The sequence below is a fragment of the Chaetomium globosum genome, genomic scaffold (assembly GCF_000143365.1).
Source record: "Chaetomium globosum CBS 148.51 scaffold_6 genomic scaffold, whole genome shotgun sequence".
NCBI classification, from domain to species: domain Eukaryota; kingdom Fungi; phylum Ascomycota; class Sordariomycetes; order Sordariales; family Chaetomiaceae; genus Chaetomium; species Chaetomium globosum.
The window spans coordinates 125,192-140,961 of NT_165981.1; the positions used below are offsets into that span (position 1 = coordinate 125,192).

The 15,770-nt window shown below is 54.5% G+C and overlaps 6 protein-coding genes across 6 annotated transcripts; 1 reads left to right on the forward strand and 5 right to left on the reverse strand.

The window, feature by feature from the left end:
- Positions 1-159: 159 nt before the first annotated feature.
- Positions 160-639, forward strand: CHGG_08379 (uncharacterized protein; the record flags this gene model as incomplete). Its single annotated transcript, XM_001226305.1, has 1 exon — positions 160-639. One exon carries the CDS (start codon positions 160-162, stop codon positions 637-639), a length of 480 nt encoding a protein of 159 aa, XP_001226306.1.
- Positions 640-1,041: 402 nt separating this feature from the next.
- CHGG_08380 (uncharacterized protein) lies at positions 1,042-3,103 on the reverse strand (the record flags this gene model as incomplete). The annotated part of the gene is made up of 3 exons (XM_001226306.1): positions 1,042-1,201; positions 1,415-1,731; positions 2,108-3,103. 3 exons carry the CDS (start codon positions 3,101-3,103, stop codon positions 1,042-1,044), a joined length of 1,473 nt encoding a protein of 490 aa, XP_001226307.1.
- A 657-nt stretch (positions 3,104-3,760) lies between these two features.
- Positions 3,761-5,553, reverse strand: CHGG_08381 (uncharacterized protein; the record flags this gene model as incomplete). Its single annotated transcript, XM_001226307.1, has 2 exons — positions 3,761-3,820; positions 4,096-5,553. The coding sequence occupies 2 exons, from the start codon at positions 5,551-5,553 to the stop codon at positions 3,761-3,763; spliced, it is 1,518 nt and encodes a 505-aa protein (XP_001226308.1).
- Positions 5,554-6,246: 693 nt separating this feature from the next.
- Positions 6,247-8,739, reverse strand: CHGG_08382 (uncharacterized protein; the record flags this gene model as incomplete). The annotated part of the gene is made up of 5 exons (XM_001226308.1): positions 6,247-6,320; positions 6,590-6,615; positions 6,699-6,842; positions 7,066-7,674; positions 7,985-8,739. 5 exons carry the CDS (start codon positions 8,737-8,739, stop codon positions 6,247-6,249), a joined length of 1,608 nt encoding a protein of 535 aa, XP_001226309.1.
- A 960-nt stretch (positions 8,740-9,699) lies between these two features.
- CHGG_08383 (uncharacterized protein) lies at positions 9,700-11,554 on the reverse strand (the record flags this gene model as incomplete). Its single annotated transcript, XM_001226309.1, has 6 exons — positions 9,700-9,846; positions 9,901-9,991; positions 10,120-10,214; positions 10,271-10,350; positions 10,795-10,825; positions 11,099-11,554. 6 exons carry the CDS (start codon positions 11,552-11,554, stop codon positions 9,700-9,702), a joined length of 900 nt encoding a protein of 299 aa, XP_001226310.1.
- A 905-nt stretch (positions 11,555-12,459) lies between these two features.
- On the reverse strand, positions 12,460-15,326 carry CHGG_08384 (uncharacterized protein; the record flags this gene model as incomplete). The annotated part of the gene is made up of 4 exons (XM_001226310.1): positions 12,460-13,569; positions 13,865-14,365; positions 14,656-14,806; positions 14,953-15,326. The coding sequence occupies 4 exons, from the start codon at positions 15,324-15,326 to the stop codon at positions 12,460-12,462; spliced, it is 2,136 nt and encodes a 711-aa protein (XP_001226311.1).
- Positions 15,327-15,770: the final 444 nt, after the last annotated feature.

A 15,770-nucleotide genomic window follows, 5' to 3' on the forward strand; every position in this document is an offset into this window, starting at 1 on the left:
TGGGGAAATACCCGAACCCCTCTACAGGCTTTACTTTATCATCCGAGGGCCGTTATTAGAATGCAAGGGTACCCGACGCCAGAACACTCTAAACCTGTTGTAGCTACCAACATCCCACCGCTACGCCCTAGCAACCCCAGATCTGACCAAGTGTACAACATGGTCTCTCTACTGCTCCTTGTCCTTGCGGGCTTCTCTTCGCAGGCATCTGCAGCATGCACCCGCGATCTCCTTAAAGAAGCCACTGCAAGCTACATCGCAGCACTTGGCTCCGGCGAGGGCCCGACTGCTATTTCGGACCTTGCACAAGATAGTCTCATCTACCAAGAAAACGACGCCGAGCTGGACATCACGGAGGGCGTGTTATCAGCACCTATCAAGATCGACTTCAGCCGGAGCATCTACGACACGACCGAGTGCGCGTCGTACACCGAGATTGTCGCCACGACGGGCCACCCGTACGTGATCGGGACGCGGCTGGCCCTGGATGCGGACAACAAAATTTACAAAATCGAATCAAACGTCTGCGAGACGGGCGACTGGTTGTTCGATGCGAAGGGGACTCTGGATTACAACCAAGAAAGGAGAACTGGGGAGGCCCATCTCCCGAGGCGAAGCTGCGACCTCGCGCGGAGGTAATTCAAAGGGCCGCTCGGAGAGGCGTACCATCCAATGCATGGGGTGACGGACACGATCAAGCTCACCCTTCACCGCAGGACTGCTCCCGGCTCGAGGGCGGCTTGTACATCTCTGGGCGGGAAATGTCTGCTGAACTTTCCGCCGCCGTTCAATGTCACCAACCGGCGGTTTCACCATCGATGAAGAGCTCGGGGCTATCGATATCTTCCACAACTTCCCCTTCCTTGACCAGTCGATCCCGCGGGACCCGGGCACGCAGACAAACAACCTGATGAGGGTGGAAGGGGGAAAAATCAAGTACATCCATGAGAATACAGTTTGCGATGCGAAGAACTGCGGGAGATAGATGTTAATAACCATATCCATTGGTTTCTGTACTTGATCAAAATTGGAAGGAGGCTTTTACCGCAGCACGCTGCTGCCCATGAATCGTACGTTTTCAATTAGTTCGCCTTTGTGGAGCTGGGGAGGAGGATCGGGGGTGGACTGCCCGGCGCTGATCCAGGGGTACCCTACCACAAGCGTGGCACATATCATCATCATCGAAACACACGCGAATGTCCTGTTCTACCCTAGTTACCATCCATGATCCAACTTGTAACATCTACCCATCCTTTAAATCCCGTTCAAAAACGCCCCTTTCCCATGCATACATAGATCACTCGACGCTCACGCTCATGCTCACATAAAACTATTCACGATCGTCACCGTGGTGGTATACACCATGCCCACCAACCCCACCACCATCAACAGCACATCCCCCCATTTAACCCACCTCTGAGTAGCCACCCCCCTGTAATGCAAAAACGCCGGATACACATACACGAGCGGCACGCACGCGACACTCCCGATCAGCGCAACAAAGCGGTCGAGGTTCCCGGTCCCCGCGACCGAGACCAGGCCGCAAAACACGACGACACCGACCCGGAACAGGTTCTTGACCCACTTGGTCCGCAGGCTGCCCTTGCCCGAGCGCATGTGGCCAAAGATCTTGCCCTCGAGGATGCGCAGGGCGGGGAACAGCTGCACGGGGGTGCCGACCAGCACGGCGATGGCGTACAGCAGCTGCACCGAGTTGACCAGCGGGCTGTCCTGCGGGAAGTTGTTGATAATCTCGATCTCGGTCTTTTCGCCAAAGGTCGCGTAACACAGCGCGCCGACCGAGGTGAAGACCACGGTGATGAGCAGCATGACCAGGCCAAGGAGGGGTTCAAAGTGGTGGGGCTTGGCCATGGAGGATTGGATGGGCAGGATGAGGCCGATGCCTTCGAAGGTGAAGATGGCGGCGCCGATGGTGAGGGTGTAGTGGTTGGGGTTGAACAGCACGACGGTGGGGTCGACGCCCGTCGAGGAGAGCGACGCGCTGGTATACCAGTAGATGTAGCTGACGCCGACCAGGATGCAGGCGTCGGCGAGGAGGGCGACGGGGCCGGAGTTTAGAGATGTTGCGGATCCAGGCGAGGGGGACTAGGATGATTAGTTGCATGGCGATTAGCCCCGCCGAGGTGAAGGGGTTTTGGCCGCCCGTGACGGCGTGGAAAAAAGTTTCGAGGTTCTCGGCGACAAAGACGATGCCCGCGCACACGAAGCCTAGTTGGGACAGGGCGATAGAGAAGAGGATGAGGGTGCGCATCCGCGGCCCGGCGATGGCGTTTCCGATATCGCCGTACCCGCCGCCGTGGTGGAGCTTGCATTGTAGCAGCAAATGGAAGGCGACCATGGTGACCGCGGAAACGGAGAGCATGGAAACGGTGGAGAAGAGGATGCCGCCGTTGCGAAAGGCCTTGGGCAGGAACATGATGCCGGTGCCGATAAATGCTTTAAGCAAGGTGAAGAATGTCTTCACAGTGCCGGCGTTGGCGGAGCGCGGGGTCCGGACAGAGCTAATACGCTGGCGAAGAAGAGGGCGCCGCTCGCCGACCATTTCTTCCTCTACTCCTTCCCCCTGCTCCTCCTCTTCCTCGGTGACGGCCTCCTCATCGGTGTCGACAAGGTCTTCGCCAGCGAAGCTGCCGTAGAGGTCGAGAAACTCGACGAAATTGCGCGTAATTGGTAGCCTCGCGGCCATGAAATCGTTTCCATGTCTTTGATGTAGAAAGGCACGACGGAACCCTCCCGGGGCGAGCTGGTCGCCGACGGTTAAGGGCGGGGCATCATCGTCCGGGTGAAGATCCCTGGGCGAGTGGAAGGTTGCTGCCCGGCGGTGCATCGGGACGCGGGTTGCTGCTGAGGGCAGCCTGAAGAGATCCCGATGCATGTCGCCGCCCTGCAACTTCAGCGACGATTCCTCCTCCGGGATGGGCACGACGTCCGATCCCTCGGCCGAAGCTGGCGTGGCGCCATCTGTACTTCCGGCCGTACTGTCAAACTCGGCCGTGTATCCTGATGGTAAATGTTCGGCGACAACCTGGGCTAAGGCTTCTGTGTCCCGGCGGTCTCGTGACGTCCCTCTGAGGTCGGACATTGTGGGTGTGAAGTGTGGTTGATCATCAAAAGGTGGGTGTGAAAGTGAAAGTGGAACATGGAAACTCGTCAACTTTCGGTGTGGTTGAACAAAGCCCGAGGTGGCGGCAATCGCCGGCATTTTTCTGCCCCACAACCCCAGGTGGTGCCACCAATTGGCATCGAGAACGCCAGCACGGTTCGAGTTGGGGCCGCTGGCTCACCGCCAACTGCAGCGCCTGGTGCCCTGACAGCATGCGGCCGATGGGCATTGGCCATGCGGGGGCGGGGGGTTCGGGTTGTGCAGTTTTGGGCTGCAAAAGCCAACACCAAACCCTGGACCTTGACGTCCAAAATGACACAAGTCTTGACTGTCTTGTAATAGTCTATCATTTTTTGGTCTTTCTTCAATCATTGACAGTGTCATTTCCTGCCTACCTCTCATATGTCATCCAATAACCCTTATTCTTTCACTTTCCCCGAACACACACACACACACACAGAGTCCAACCGCTAACCAAACCCACTAGTACACTACAGCACCAGTGAAAACAAGATGTCTACCTAAAAGGCCCGGTGGGCATATCACCTGCGCTGCAGCTATCAGGTCTTTGACTTCTATAGGTAGTTATCAACTGACAGTCTGAGATGAGAGAAGTTCGCACAGTGTGTCTCTATCTCAGTGCATCTCAACGAGGAACATGCATGACGAGTAACCAACACATGAGGTCTCCGGTTGCTATCGTAGTATTAAGTATTAAATTATTATCAAGTATCTCTAGTGCATGTAGCTCTCGCCGCCACCAAGTCCACTATTCCCTCATTTTTGCCTCTTGGACCGGTCCAGCCGAGCCCCGAGCGAGAGAATTGGGAAATAGGGGCAAGTCAACAAACACTCGAAAGGGGCTCGCTTGGTAGGCTTGGCATCTTCTTCGCCAGCAGTCCTTCCAGCCCTCGTCTACAACGAAGTTGCCGAGTGTTCTTTCAATTCCCCATTAAAAGCTCCGTTAATACCTCGAGACTGTTTGTCTTGACGCGGCCATGGTGCCATTTCTCGGGTGCCTGGATTGCTATGCAACTCGGCACTATCGTTTTTACTGTTTCCCAAGAGAGCTTGGAATCCACATACATGTCGTTCGGATATATTAGAGCTGTCAGCGGCACTTGGTTTCCCTTCAGAACGTTGATATCGTAGAGCTCCGGCCAATCCTCAATCTCGGCAAGTATGCTGGACGCTTCGGCAAGCTTGGTCAGGCCCGCATCCTGCAACATGAAGTCGTAGATCATCTCCCCTGAGAAGTAGAGTTTTCCCAAGGACCCAGAGGTAAAGTTGAACTTCTCCTTGAGCCACGGGAATTTCTCGACCATTTCGGGTCCTCTCCCAACCCGCTGCGCCGCCCACTTGGATGCCACCCCAGGGCAGCAGCAGTAAATGGATTCGTGCAGAACAGCATAAAGCGGCCTCTCTGTCAACTTGAATCCAGTGATGTCCTCTCTGTTGAGCCCTTCGTAACTTTTGCCTTTGGTTGCCAACCCGTCCACATGCGCGTGAAATTTCTTGAACCCGGCCTCTCCTCCTCCTAAGTGTCGCCCCATAGTTAGGAACCCACGCGCAGTTAGTCTCTGCCCGTTAGGAAGCCTGATTCCATTTCCTCCGTGTTCGTTGGCGAGAAGCTTCACGATCTTCAACACATCATCCTTATCTTTTGGATACTTGTTGTAATGCAACTCATTCATGTGGGTCACCCGCTCAAACAGCGCCGTGTACACGACCTCGGGCGTCTTCCCAATTGGAGGCATCCCGCCGGTGATCCACACCCTTGCCAAACTCTCTGGCAAGAAAGACAGATAGGTCATGGCGATCCAGCCGCCATATGACTGCCCCAGCAATGCGAACTTGATATCCCTCTGGCAGATATTGTTCAAACAAAGCCGCACTGCCTCAAAGTCCGCCACGATTGAATCCTGCCGGTAAAGCATCAGGCGCTGTGCCACTTGCTGTGAGCTTAACCCCTCAAAGCTACTATTCGTGATGCGGTACTTGCTGAGTTGGGCGTTGGCCTTTCTAGACACGGTGCCGCGGTAGTCAAGGTAAAGCACAGGAGTCTTTATCATATCGAGGAGGCTTTTGGTCAGATCCTCGTACGCAAAGGCCGGGTTGTCGGAGCCGGGCCCGCCGCAGAGGTAGACGGCGAGGGTGGATGAGCTGCCAGGGCACAGCGGGGAGGTTAGAGGACCCAGGGACTTGGCCAGGCCGCCATCGGACAGGTCATATTTGGTCTGAGACTGGCCGTACCCGTAGACGAGCTCTGCGTGTAGTTGTATCTTTTCGTCGCATTGCGGATCATTATGAGCCAGGGGTACTTCGAACTTGATGCGCATGGAGCGGAACTTTGGATTATCACCGTGAGCGAGGAAGCCGTGGTCAGATGCGGCCTTGATGGCGTGCCAGTTGATGCTTTTTGTGGGCATGATGAGCGAAGTGACTGCTGTCGTTGGGGTTCTATGAGGAGCTGGGAATCAAATAATATATTGGGTTTATCGTCAAGTTGGAATTGGTTCATGAGAATACGAATTGGTGATCCCGCTTGGAGGTGAGACAGCCTTTTTGAATACAATTACCGATCAAAGCACGCATCCATCGAGGCACAACAACAATGTGAACCACCAACGGCTTGTCGAGTGACGGCGTCACGGTGACCCAGGCCATTGTTACTTCCTCTATCCTTTGTTGGGGTTATAGACGGAGAGTGCCACAGGAATTCGGTTGATTTGGGTTGCCACTCAAAAAGTGTATTCTGATACCTAGATTGCAGAGGTTGTGTGGACCAACACTGAACGACTTGCTTTGTTTGGTGATGTCACCGCAACTTTCTTTTCGTTGCCCCAAAGCTGGGTTATGTTGGGTTCTTTCATGTTGCCTGACACGTCTGGCCTGGCCCAAAGTCTTTCCGTGTGAGATGCATGTTGGCACGGCGTTGCCGGCGGAATGGATCACCAATGGCGGAGATTACCAGATCCTGACCGCCTCGGCTGACCATACGAAAACCAGACACGGACACACGACATGCCTACCGCAGCTGAGTTGCCACAGCGCCCCTCAAAAGCCCCATGACCATCACCCTTGAGGTTCCAGGCATCCCCAACTTACAAATGCTATCGGCTTCAATAGGGCTGGGCGCGGTCGGATATCACGTTATCATGATATCGGGGAACGAAGTAAAGTCTGGCAATATTTCCTGTAGTAATCATAGAGGTAGCCTTACCTTACAACTCTAACCAATAATACCATTAGGCGGTAAACCAGAGACTGGAGAGATGGTACTAGTATGGCTCCAACACGGACACAAGATTATGCACTCTTCAAGGGAGGTCGGACGATCGCGGCAATGCACACATTTACGCCGCGTCAAGCAAGGCAAACTCAACAGATATTGAGAAATGGTTGGGGAAGCGAGAGCGGCGTGTCTCTTGGATTCTCTGACCGGTTAAGTAGTACATTGCTTACTCGGGCCAAAGGCCGCTCCAGCTAACCTATCAAATAAGACTACTTGTTCCCCCAGATGAGCCTCGCGAGGCAACTGGTTCGCAGAACGCCAAAAGCAACCAATACCTACCCAACCCTATCAGCAAATACCCCACGCCCAGTCTGCATGTGGTCCGCCCGCACACATACCTCTGACGGCAGCGTGCAAGTAACACCGGTGAGGAATAGACCAAGACGCCTACGCGTCCTCCCTTTGTAGCACAAGTAGCAGGCACTGCAAGACAACCTCAAGTTAGCACACCGTCACAACCACGAGACGCCAACCGCCCAAAGCAGTAAAACTCACCGTCCTCGTCCGCCGCCGCGTTCCTCTCGGTCCAGAGCCCCCCCCCACCTCAAACGCCGCTTCCTGCAACGGCAGACACCCACTCCCCAAGCGCATCCCCTCCCACACTCCCACTTCCCCCCCTAACCCCACCGCCTGATCAACACTGTACCTAACCTTCATCACCACCCCATCACGCCCACCCCCAGAGAACATAACCACCGCCGTCACCTGCACCAAGTACGCGTGTAGCCGGTATTTCACGTCCAGGTCCCCGAACCGCTCGCAAGTCATGGCCTGCACCGCGAGCGCCTTGGCGCGGTCAGCTGCACAGAGATAGGGCAGGGCCATCTCGTGCGGCGGGTAGGTGGTCTCGAGGACGAATAACAGCGGGTCGTGGGGCGCCACGTAGCTGTCGTCGAGGACTTCGGCCCAGCAGGAGATGTTATAGAAGAGGTTGTTTTCGGCGGCGGTGAGGCTGGTGACGAGGTCGTGTACCGAGGGCGGTTTCGCGGGGTGGTTGGTGCGGGTGGGGGTGGGGGAGTCTGGGGGGTCGGGGAGGCGCAGGTCGTAGGCTAGGGCGATGCGGTGGCCGCGCGTGAGGGGGAGGGCGTCGTGTTTGGCGCGGTTGTGGCTGGCGATGTAGAATTGGGGGTGTTTGGCTGCGGCTGGGTCAAAGAAGACTTCCTTGTCGTCGCTGCCGATGGCGATCTCGCCGCCGGAGTAGTCTTGGTTGAGGATGATGAGGAGGTTGGCGACGCGTGTGGGGTCGTACAGCTCGCTGATGTGGTTCAGTTAGCACAGAGAACAAAAGATATGGGATGGTTGTTCTCGTATGGGATAACACACTTTTCGTAGTTCCGCCATACGGATCTCTCTTCCCAAATAAAAAGGCTCCGCAAACGGGGGACGAGCTCCGTTTTGCCAAAACCCAAATATTTACCGGCCACGCTGGCAAGGTGCCCAAGATACTGGTCCCACCTCGGATTTCGAACTTTGAGGGCGCTGCCCGGGACCATCCTAGTCACCGGTTAGCGATTTGAGGTCTTCCCAGTGACGTTGGGTTTCATAGAATGTATGATTAAACATACCACATCGGCGTTCTCTTGATCTTCTCCCAGGAAATACCGGACCGATTGTCTCGCAACTGCTTTGCAAATCCCTTGGCTTTGTCTAACTGATCCTCGTCATACGGGTACCGTATGACGCCTGTGTTGAGAACTTCGATGTCAGGCATTGGTAGGTCGGCAAGCTCAGCACCGTAAGCAACCTCTCCAGTTGGGAACGAAGCGAGGTCCTTGACGATATTGCATAATGACGTAGCTCCGTAATTCCCTGGAGCTTTGGGGGGCTTTGAATTCTGACGAGATCCTAACCTCGCTCCTTGCTCTGGCTTCCCATCACTACTATCGATGGAAACTAGTCGTGATGCTGTAGATTCTCTAGGCTTTGAGGCTCCAGTGGTTTTTGCGCCTTGATGCGGCTTCTCGCCTAGCCCAGACTCTTCGTCGCTACTATCGATAACAGTACGACGGGTTCGGCGACGCTTCGTTGGCGTAGTCATCTCACTTCGGTCCGCCCCTTTCTCAACGATACGGTTGTCTGGCTTCTTGCGCTTGAGTGGCGTAGGTGTTGGTGAAGTGATAAGTCGTGGTGATTGTTCTGTAGGACGCCGGGTTGGTGAATTCACAAAAGACTGCGGTGATTGTCCTATGGGACGCACCGTCGAACCCGGGTTCTCATTGAGAGAGGGGAAAACCGGTGGAGGGTTGTGTGGTTTAGGCAATTTGTTGATGTCTTTTGACGTATTCGTTCGAGGGCTGTTCTCGCTTACGTGTTTGTTCATGTTTCTGGTTCGTTTGGGAGAAGTGGCTGCTAAGGACGCTGCCGACTTGGGCAACTCCTCATCGTTTCGAGATGGCATACTCTCAGGTTTGCGCATGTGCGCTGTTATAGGCGACTTCTTCTTCCCGTAGTACTTTTCTGTGACTTCCAGACGCTTTTGTGTATGAAACCCAAGGGAACAACCGCTGAGTTATGCTCCAGCAGAAAACAGGAAATAACAAACAGTGTGGCCTTTGTGTCGGTCATGAATTGTTTGGGATCCGCTACGGGAGTTTCCAGCTTCGGGCAGACCAGGATGCGAAAGTCGATACTGTAATTGAAATGAGGTGGTTATCGAAAGCCTAAGAGGCAACGGTCGCGATCGTGGAGTGGCCAGAGGCCGTTTGCACGGGAGTACCACAGTAGAATTATGTCACTCTGTGTAGAAAGCACCTCCCCCGTCAAAATTGAGACTGTGTCACGCTGAGGTACCTTACCTTAGTGCACCAGAGCATTCCATTCCTTCAAGCATGGATTCCGTCGCTGCCCCGGAAGGAAGTCGCAAGGCATAAGCCCAATAAATGCTGGCAAGGCCACAGAAACGGTAATCATCGGGAGACAACAATGGAACACACTGAGAAATGCTGATTTCAATCTGGGTTTCTTGAAAACTCCATGGTATCATACAGACACGGGTAATTCCAGTCGCAAGCAAAAAAAAAAACATAATAAAAGGCGGAGAAACCGCCCATTGCACGCCCTCAAGCCACGAACCCATCAAACTCCACTGCAGTAGACGCAGGCCATCGCCGGACACTGGATCAAGACCAGGAAAACTTCGCGGGTTGCTGGCGACGCTACAATTTAGCGCTGGAGAAGCCATTTCCCCTTGTATCTTTTTCCAATGTTTTTGATCGTTTTTTCTTTTCGCGCATCCCCCCCCCCCCCCCCCACCCCCCGTATTGTATTCTGCATCACCACCTCATGCCGTCGCCGTCTCAAGCTTGGCGGCCGTCCCCGCAAGGTTGGTGGTCTTCACGTCGGGGTTCTTCTTGTAGTAGTTGTTGATGGCCGACTTGATCGCGTCCTCAGCAAGCATACTGCAGTGGAGCTTGACTGGCGGCAGGCACTGGAAGGGTGTCAGCAATGTAGCAAAAAGGTTGTGAAGACGAGATCAACGTACAAGCTCCTTGGCAATTTCTGTGTTTTTGACCTTGGCGGCTTGGTCGAGAGTCATGCCACGGACCAATTCTGTCAGGTAGCTTGACGAGGCACTGGATCAAAGTTAGCAACGGTTTGGATGGCCGCGCAATGAGGGGTTGCGTTTGGAAACCCGGCGTTTCCATTTGCAGCCGGATAGCCGAGCCTGGCCCGGACCATCGCAAGAAAAAAAAGATCTTACATTGCAGAGCCGCACCCGAAGGTCTTGAACCGGACGTCGCTGATGACCTGGGTATCAGGGTCGACCTTGATATGAAGCCGCATCACATCGCCACACTATCTCGGTATTGCCATGTTAATGTTTACTCGGTAACCTGCAGGGTGCGACATACAGCCGGAGCGCCCACCAACCCCTCGCCGACCGAGCTATCAGACTTGTCTAATGTCCCGACGTTCCGCGGGCGGGAGTAGTCTGTCACGGGAAATGTTAGCGGGGTTCTAGTGGTGGGAGCCTACGCGGTAATCGAGAGCGCATGTATCTGTGACGTACGGTCAAGAACCTTCTCGTGGTAATGGCGCCTTTGGGGTTGAGAGACTAAGGGCGCAATCTGTCGGGAAACTGGTGCCGCGATCGGGCGCACTGAGGTTGCCAGAGCTCGGCGGGACACTGCGCGAACGGTTCTCGAAAACATTTTGGCTGCTGTGTAATCTGTAGCGTCGTATGAATAGAGGAACGACGGTATTGTGATGTCGAGACCCGTGTTGGATGCCGATATCAAGTTCCAAATGCTGGCGTTGTTTGCTGGATTGGGGAAGATAAGAATGCTAAAAAGTTCCTGGGGATGCGGGACTTGACCCTGGGCCATGACGCTCGAAGGGGCGATTTCCGGGTGGGGTTGGCCCGAGCTTGGCTAACAAAGGCGGGTCACATTCACAGCTTCAGTCCGCTGAGTCAGTTAGCAAAAGCACCAAGCAGCACTCGATCGGTCTCGGCGAATGGGCGTCATATGCCGACGTCGGCAAACCCGGACCATCCGCGGAGATTAGATTGATTGATAACGGAGACCGAGCTGCGGAAGGAAATGCCCGCAGGAATGGTTTTGTGGGACGGAGGAATGCGAGGACAATCGCAAGGACCAAGAGAAAACGGTCTTGGTTACAACCTCATCCTATAGTGTAGTTGTGCAAGTAGGCTTCTATGGTCAACTGTTTTGGCGCACGAGGTATGTCGCGTCAGACCCATAACTGCTCAGCTTCTCCTCCATCGCAGCATCCACCGGCCCACGGACAAACCCGAATCGATGCCAATACGAAACAGTACCGTAAACCGAAATCAGGCACGTTGTTGGATACGGCTTAGCAACCTCCAAAATCTGCCCAATACCATCCGCCGCAGCCCCGCGCCCGCGAAGCGCCGGCAACACAGCGATATCGTGGAGGTAGTACTGGTCTGCGTGCTGCGGAAATCCCCCCAGCAGCTGGTTGAGGGCGGGAAGCTTGCCTTGGCGGACAGGAAATGTGACGAAGTAACCCCCGATCTCTTCGCCGTCAACAAGCACCATGCACCCGTTGGGGAAAAGGCTCAACCGCTCGCGGAACACAGGCTCGTGCTCGGGCAGCGCGTGGTGGATTTCGTCGGCGACGAGCATGACACCCGGGATGTCGGTCTCGGTCATTGGGCGCCAGGTAACCATGATGGAGTGTTGGGTTTGTTGTCTCAAATATATATCTAACCAGGCTGCGGAACAGGAGTGTGAATAGTTAGTTAGTTAGTTAACTAGGTAACTAACTAACTAACTAACTAACGTAATCTATCACCTTTCCGGACAGACAACCTTTCCGGACACTTATCTGCCCCACACCCCACCAGGTCAACTTCGGACGCACCTCACAACACCAAAAAGAGTCTATTCGGAATACATTCTACATAATTCGAGTTCTTATTTACAAGGGCATTTTCTGGCGTTGTGCTCGATTGAGCCACAAACACTGCACTTCGGCTGGGCACGCTTTCGTGCCTTTGGCGCAGTCGTGTCCGATGGCCCCACCTCTCCTTCTTCGACCTCTCGACGAGCTTCCTGGCTTCCTTGACCCTTCTGACGAGCATTCTGGGAGGCCTCGATGTGTGTCATCCCTTCTCCAATCGTCATAGTCCCTCCTGTTTGAATGAAAGCTCGGCGTGCCCGCTTTCTCTTTTGTCGACCATTTTCAGCTCGAAGTCGCGAGTTCTCTTCCTGCAAAAGAGTAGCATTGTGCATCGCCATCTGGCAGCCCTTGATGATTTTCTGAAGCGCCTGATCTGTTGGGCTTATCTCTCTCTGGTGTTTCCTCTGGAGAGAGTCAAGTTCGACGATGTTTGCGGGCGTTTTGAGAGGCAGACTTGGCGGTTGGATAGGGGTAGGAGGGGGACTCGGTGTCCGTATCCTGGTTTGTAGCCGACAAAGAACCTGAGTTGGATCGAAAGGCAAGAGCCCTGCAGCTCTAAAGCCGCTTGCGATGTTCTTTGTATTGAATGTCTTTTTCCGAGCTTCGAGAAACAGTTCGAGGAATCGCGGTTTGTCAATGTGATGAACCCCGAGTGCTATCTTCGCTTTGACAAGGTCGCCGTACGTCCGCTTAAGCACAGCGAAACAGCTAACGTCAAGGGGCTGGAGGTAGTACGACGAGTGCGGAGGCATACACTCTGTAAGGATCCGATGCTCAGTACAGAATTTGTCGAATGCAGGCGTCGAATGGCTTCCATGACCATCGAGAATGAGAAGCCGATATCGACCAACAGTCCGTTTTCGAGTTGTGGCTCGAAGACTTCTCGAAGCCACTCGAAGGTAAGCTCATCGGTTGTCCAGCCGTTATCGCTGACTCCAATCCGCCATGTCTTTGGCAGCACTGAGCCGTCGTACCACGACGAAATGTGGACTTTTCCTTCAAAGATAATCATCGGGTCAACACTCCAGCCGGATGCGTTAATGCACTCGATGACAGTTGTCCACTCTCGATTTCCCGGCTGGATAACAACAGGTCGATTCCGTCGGTCAGATCGAGTGACCACTTTAGACGTGCTTGCAACACCCATCTGGAAACCAGTCTCGTCAAAGTTGTAGATGTCGCTGTCAAGAACACCGTATTCGTTGATGGTCCTTTGCACTCGTGCAAACCACGCTGAAATCTTCTCTGGATCCTCGCATAAGGCCCGTTGATAGTCGTACTTTCTAGAATACTTCGTCTCCAGATGGGGATGCCGATGAAGAAGCCGCTGGACCCAGTTCTCACCGACAGTCATTGCCGGGACCGGGGTGGATGTAAGAGACGCGTCGAGTAGAGTGAAGCCTCCACGCTCGCGGAGAAGAAGGTCAGCCATCTGTCGGATATAACCGATCGTCGGCGACATCCCACGGTCGTCCAATGACTCGATCCATTGAATCAAGGCTGCTTCTTCAGTTGGGCGTAGCTTTCGGTTCTTGACTTGAGCTTCTTGACGCGTACCGCCCCCCTTGACGCGTCTGTGGAGAGTGGACTTCGGTACACCAAACGCATCCGCAGCCTTGCGAATGATTTTGATTTGGCCTGAACGTAAGGCCTCGAGTGCTAATTGGATTCTATCTTCGTGCTGTAGAGGCTTTGGCATTTTGCCGGGCACAATGGCGTAGTGGAGTGCGTCCGAAGTCGACGTGGTGGGGTGTGGGGCAGAAAGCTGTCCCACAAGGTGGTGTGTCCCAGAAGGTGATGGATTACGTTAACTAGTTAACTGTCATGTAACTTACGTAAGGAGAAGGAAATTGATGTTTCGGTCCCCGCGGCGGAAGTCAGTCCAGTGGCTCGAGTCTGTGTGGGGTCTGGTTGTGGAGGGGGATTGTCACTTCCCGCAGCCGGCACACCACTCAGTGAGAGTCCTGTTCAGGAAAAAAAAAAAGAAAAAAAGAAAAAAAGAAAAGGGGAGGGGAAGAGGGAAAGGGGCAATGCCAAAGAGGAGGAAGCAAGCAACGAACCTTGGGGATCTTCTCCCACCACGATGCATTATCCAGAGCCTGCTGCGCGTCATCCAGCGAACGCTGCGCATCGTTGACCTGCCCCTGCAGTGAATCCACACCACGTTGGGCGCTCTGCACATTGGAGATAGCATCTTCAAACTGCTTGTTCATATCATCTTTAGCCTTTTTCAAATGCTGCAGATGGCTGTCGATATCGCGACCCGCCGTGGCCTGCGCATCCTGGACCGCCTGCTGCGCCTCCTGAATCTTCTGGACACTCACGTCTCTGGCTGCTTGGAGGTTCTCCTGAGCAGTGGGGACGAAAGCGTCAAGTGCCTCCTGGGCCTCGGTTGCGGTTTTATCAAGCAGCATTTTGATCTCCCTGGCGTCACCCATTTCAACGCTCAGCGCGTTCGTTGCTGCGCTTAGTTTGGCTTCGTATGCTGCTTCGGCGGTATCGACTTGCGTCTGGGCGTCGTGTACTGCCTTCTGGGCAGATTCGATGCCGCTATCGATGCCCTTTTTGGCGGTTTAGACTTGCTCGCTGACTTGGGTTGTGATGTAGTCGAGGATGTCTTGTTGGAAGATGGCGTGGACGTCAAAGTCAAGATCTTTTACGGATGTGAACCTCGTCCTCGCATGTCAGCTTGGAGTTAGAATGTCAGATGGGCGGTGAAGTCGAGCACGGTCCGGAGCGGAGAGTTGAGTCTGGGGAGGATCTTGACCTTGAGTAGCATCTGGGCGTCGAGGTCGAACAGCCTAGCACCGCCGCCCATCAAAATGGTCTGCTGTTGTGGTCCGAACTACACATCCAGGCGGGCCGGAGTGCCGGGCTTTGGTCCTGAAAAGACGGTGCCGCTCTTCATCGACATCTGACGGGAGGTTGCGAGCCGAACGGCTAGCTCGAATGACGACGAAGTGGCCGAGCACACGGTAGCGAGCGTCAACCCCGTCACCGAGCTGTGCAGAGCGCCATCCAACGTAGGAATGGGCCCGACAACCCCTGCGATCTCAACACCATTGACGATCGGATATGTAGCGGGGACGACGGCACCGGCAGCGGCTACACCGTCGACATTGCTGGCAATAAAAGTTGCCGCCTTTACTGATAGATCCAGGAACGTTCCGCGAGCTCCGACGCCATGGTGGTCAACTTAAAGCCGCCTTTAAAGCCGGCCACGACGGTCCACAGAAAATTTCCGCTGTCGTCCCTGTCGAGAAACATGCTCGCCGTGATGTCCGAGCCGGCCACGCTGACGGCGCCCTGAATGGCAAACCGGAACGACGTGCCCGGCTCCGCCAAGGGTGTGACATCCTCGCGCCCGACGAAGATCTCGAACGAAGAGCTTTTCAGGACGATATCGCCGTCTAGCACCACATCGGCCACTCCACCCGTGATCTCGAGGCCGTATCTGCTGATGGCGATGGTGGCGTTGGCAGAGGCGTGCCCCTCGACAGTGACGCTGCCGGCGATTACCATGCCGGATGGCCGTACAGTGAAAATAAGGTCATCGACCTGGACGTCGTGACTTGTTATATGCAGTGTCGCATCAAAGAGGTCCTGGTACACGTCGCGCAGGCCCGCGAAGCTGAAGCCCTGGAGGCCACAGGTAAATCCCCAGTCATTCTTGCTGTAAAAGTCATAGAACTTCAACTATCATGTCTAGGTGTGCGTATTCTGTTGTTCATAGGAAGAGCGCCCCGCAGCAACTGTTTCTTTCCTCAAGGCTTGTTGTGATGTCGTGCCTGGGGGAACTGTTGGTGGCCGAGCTTGGCTTGAGCTTGCAACTGAACCAGACCTTATACGTGCAGGTAGGTACCGTAGGGGGAAAATGAAGAGGGGGGTTGGGCTTACAAGCCTTGCGGAAGGCTTGTTGGCCTTACGAAATCAAATAAGTCCCCAAATCCTCTTATTGTCCCAGCC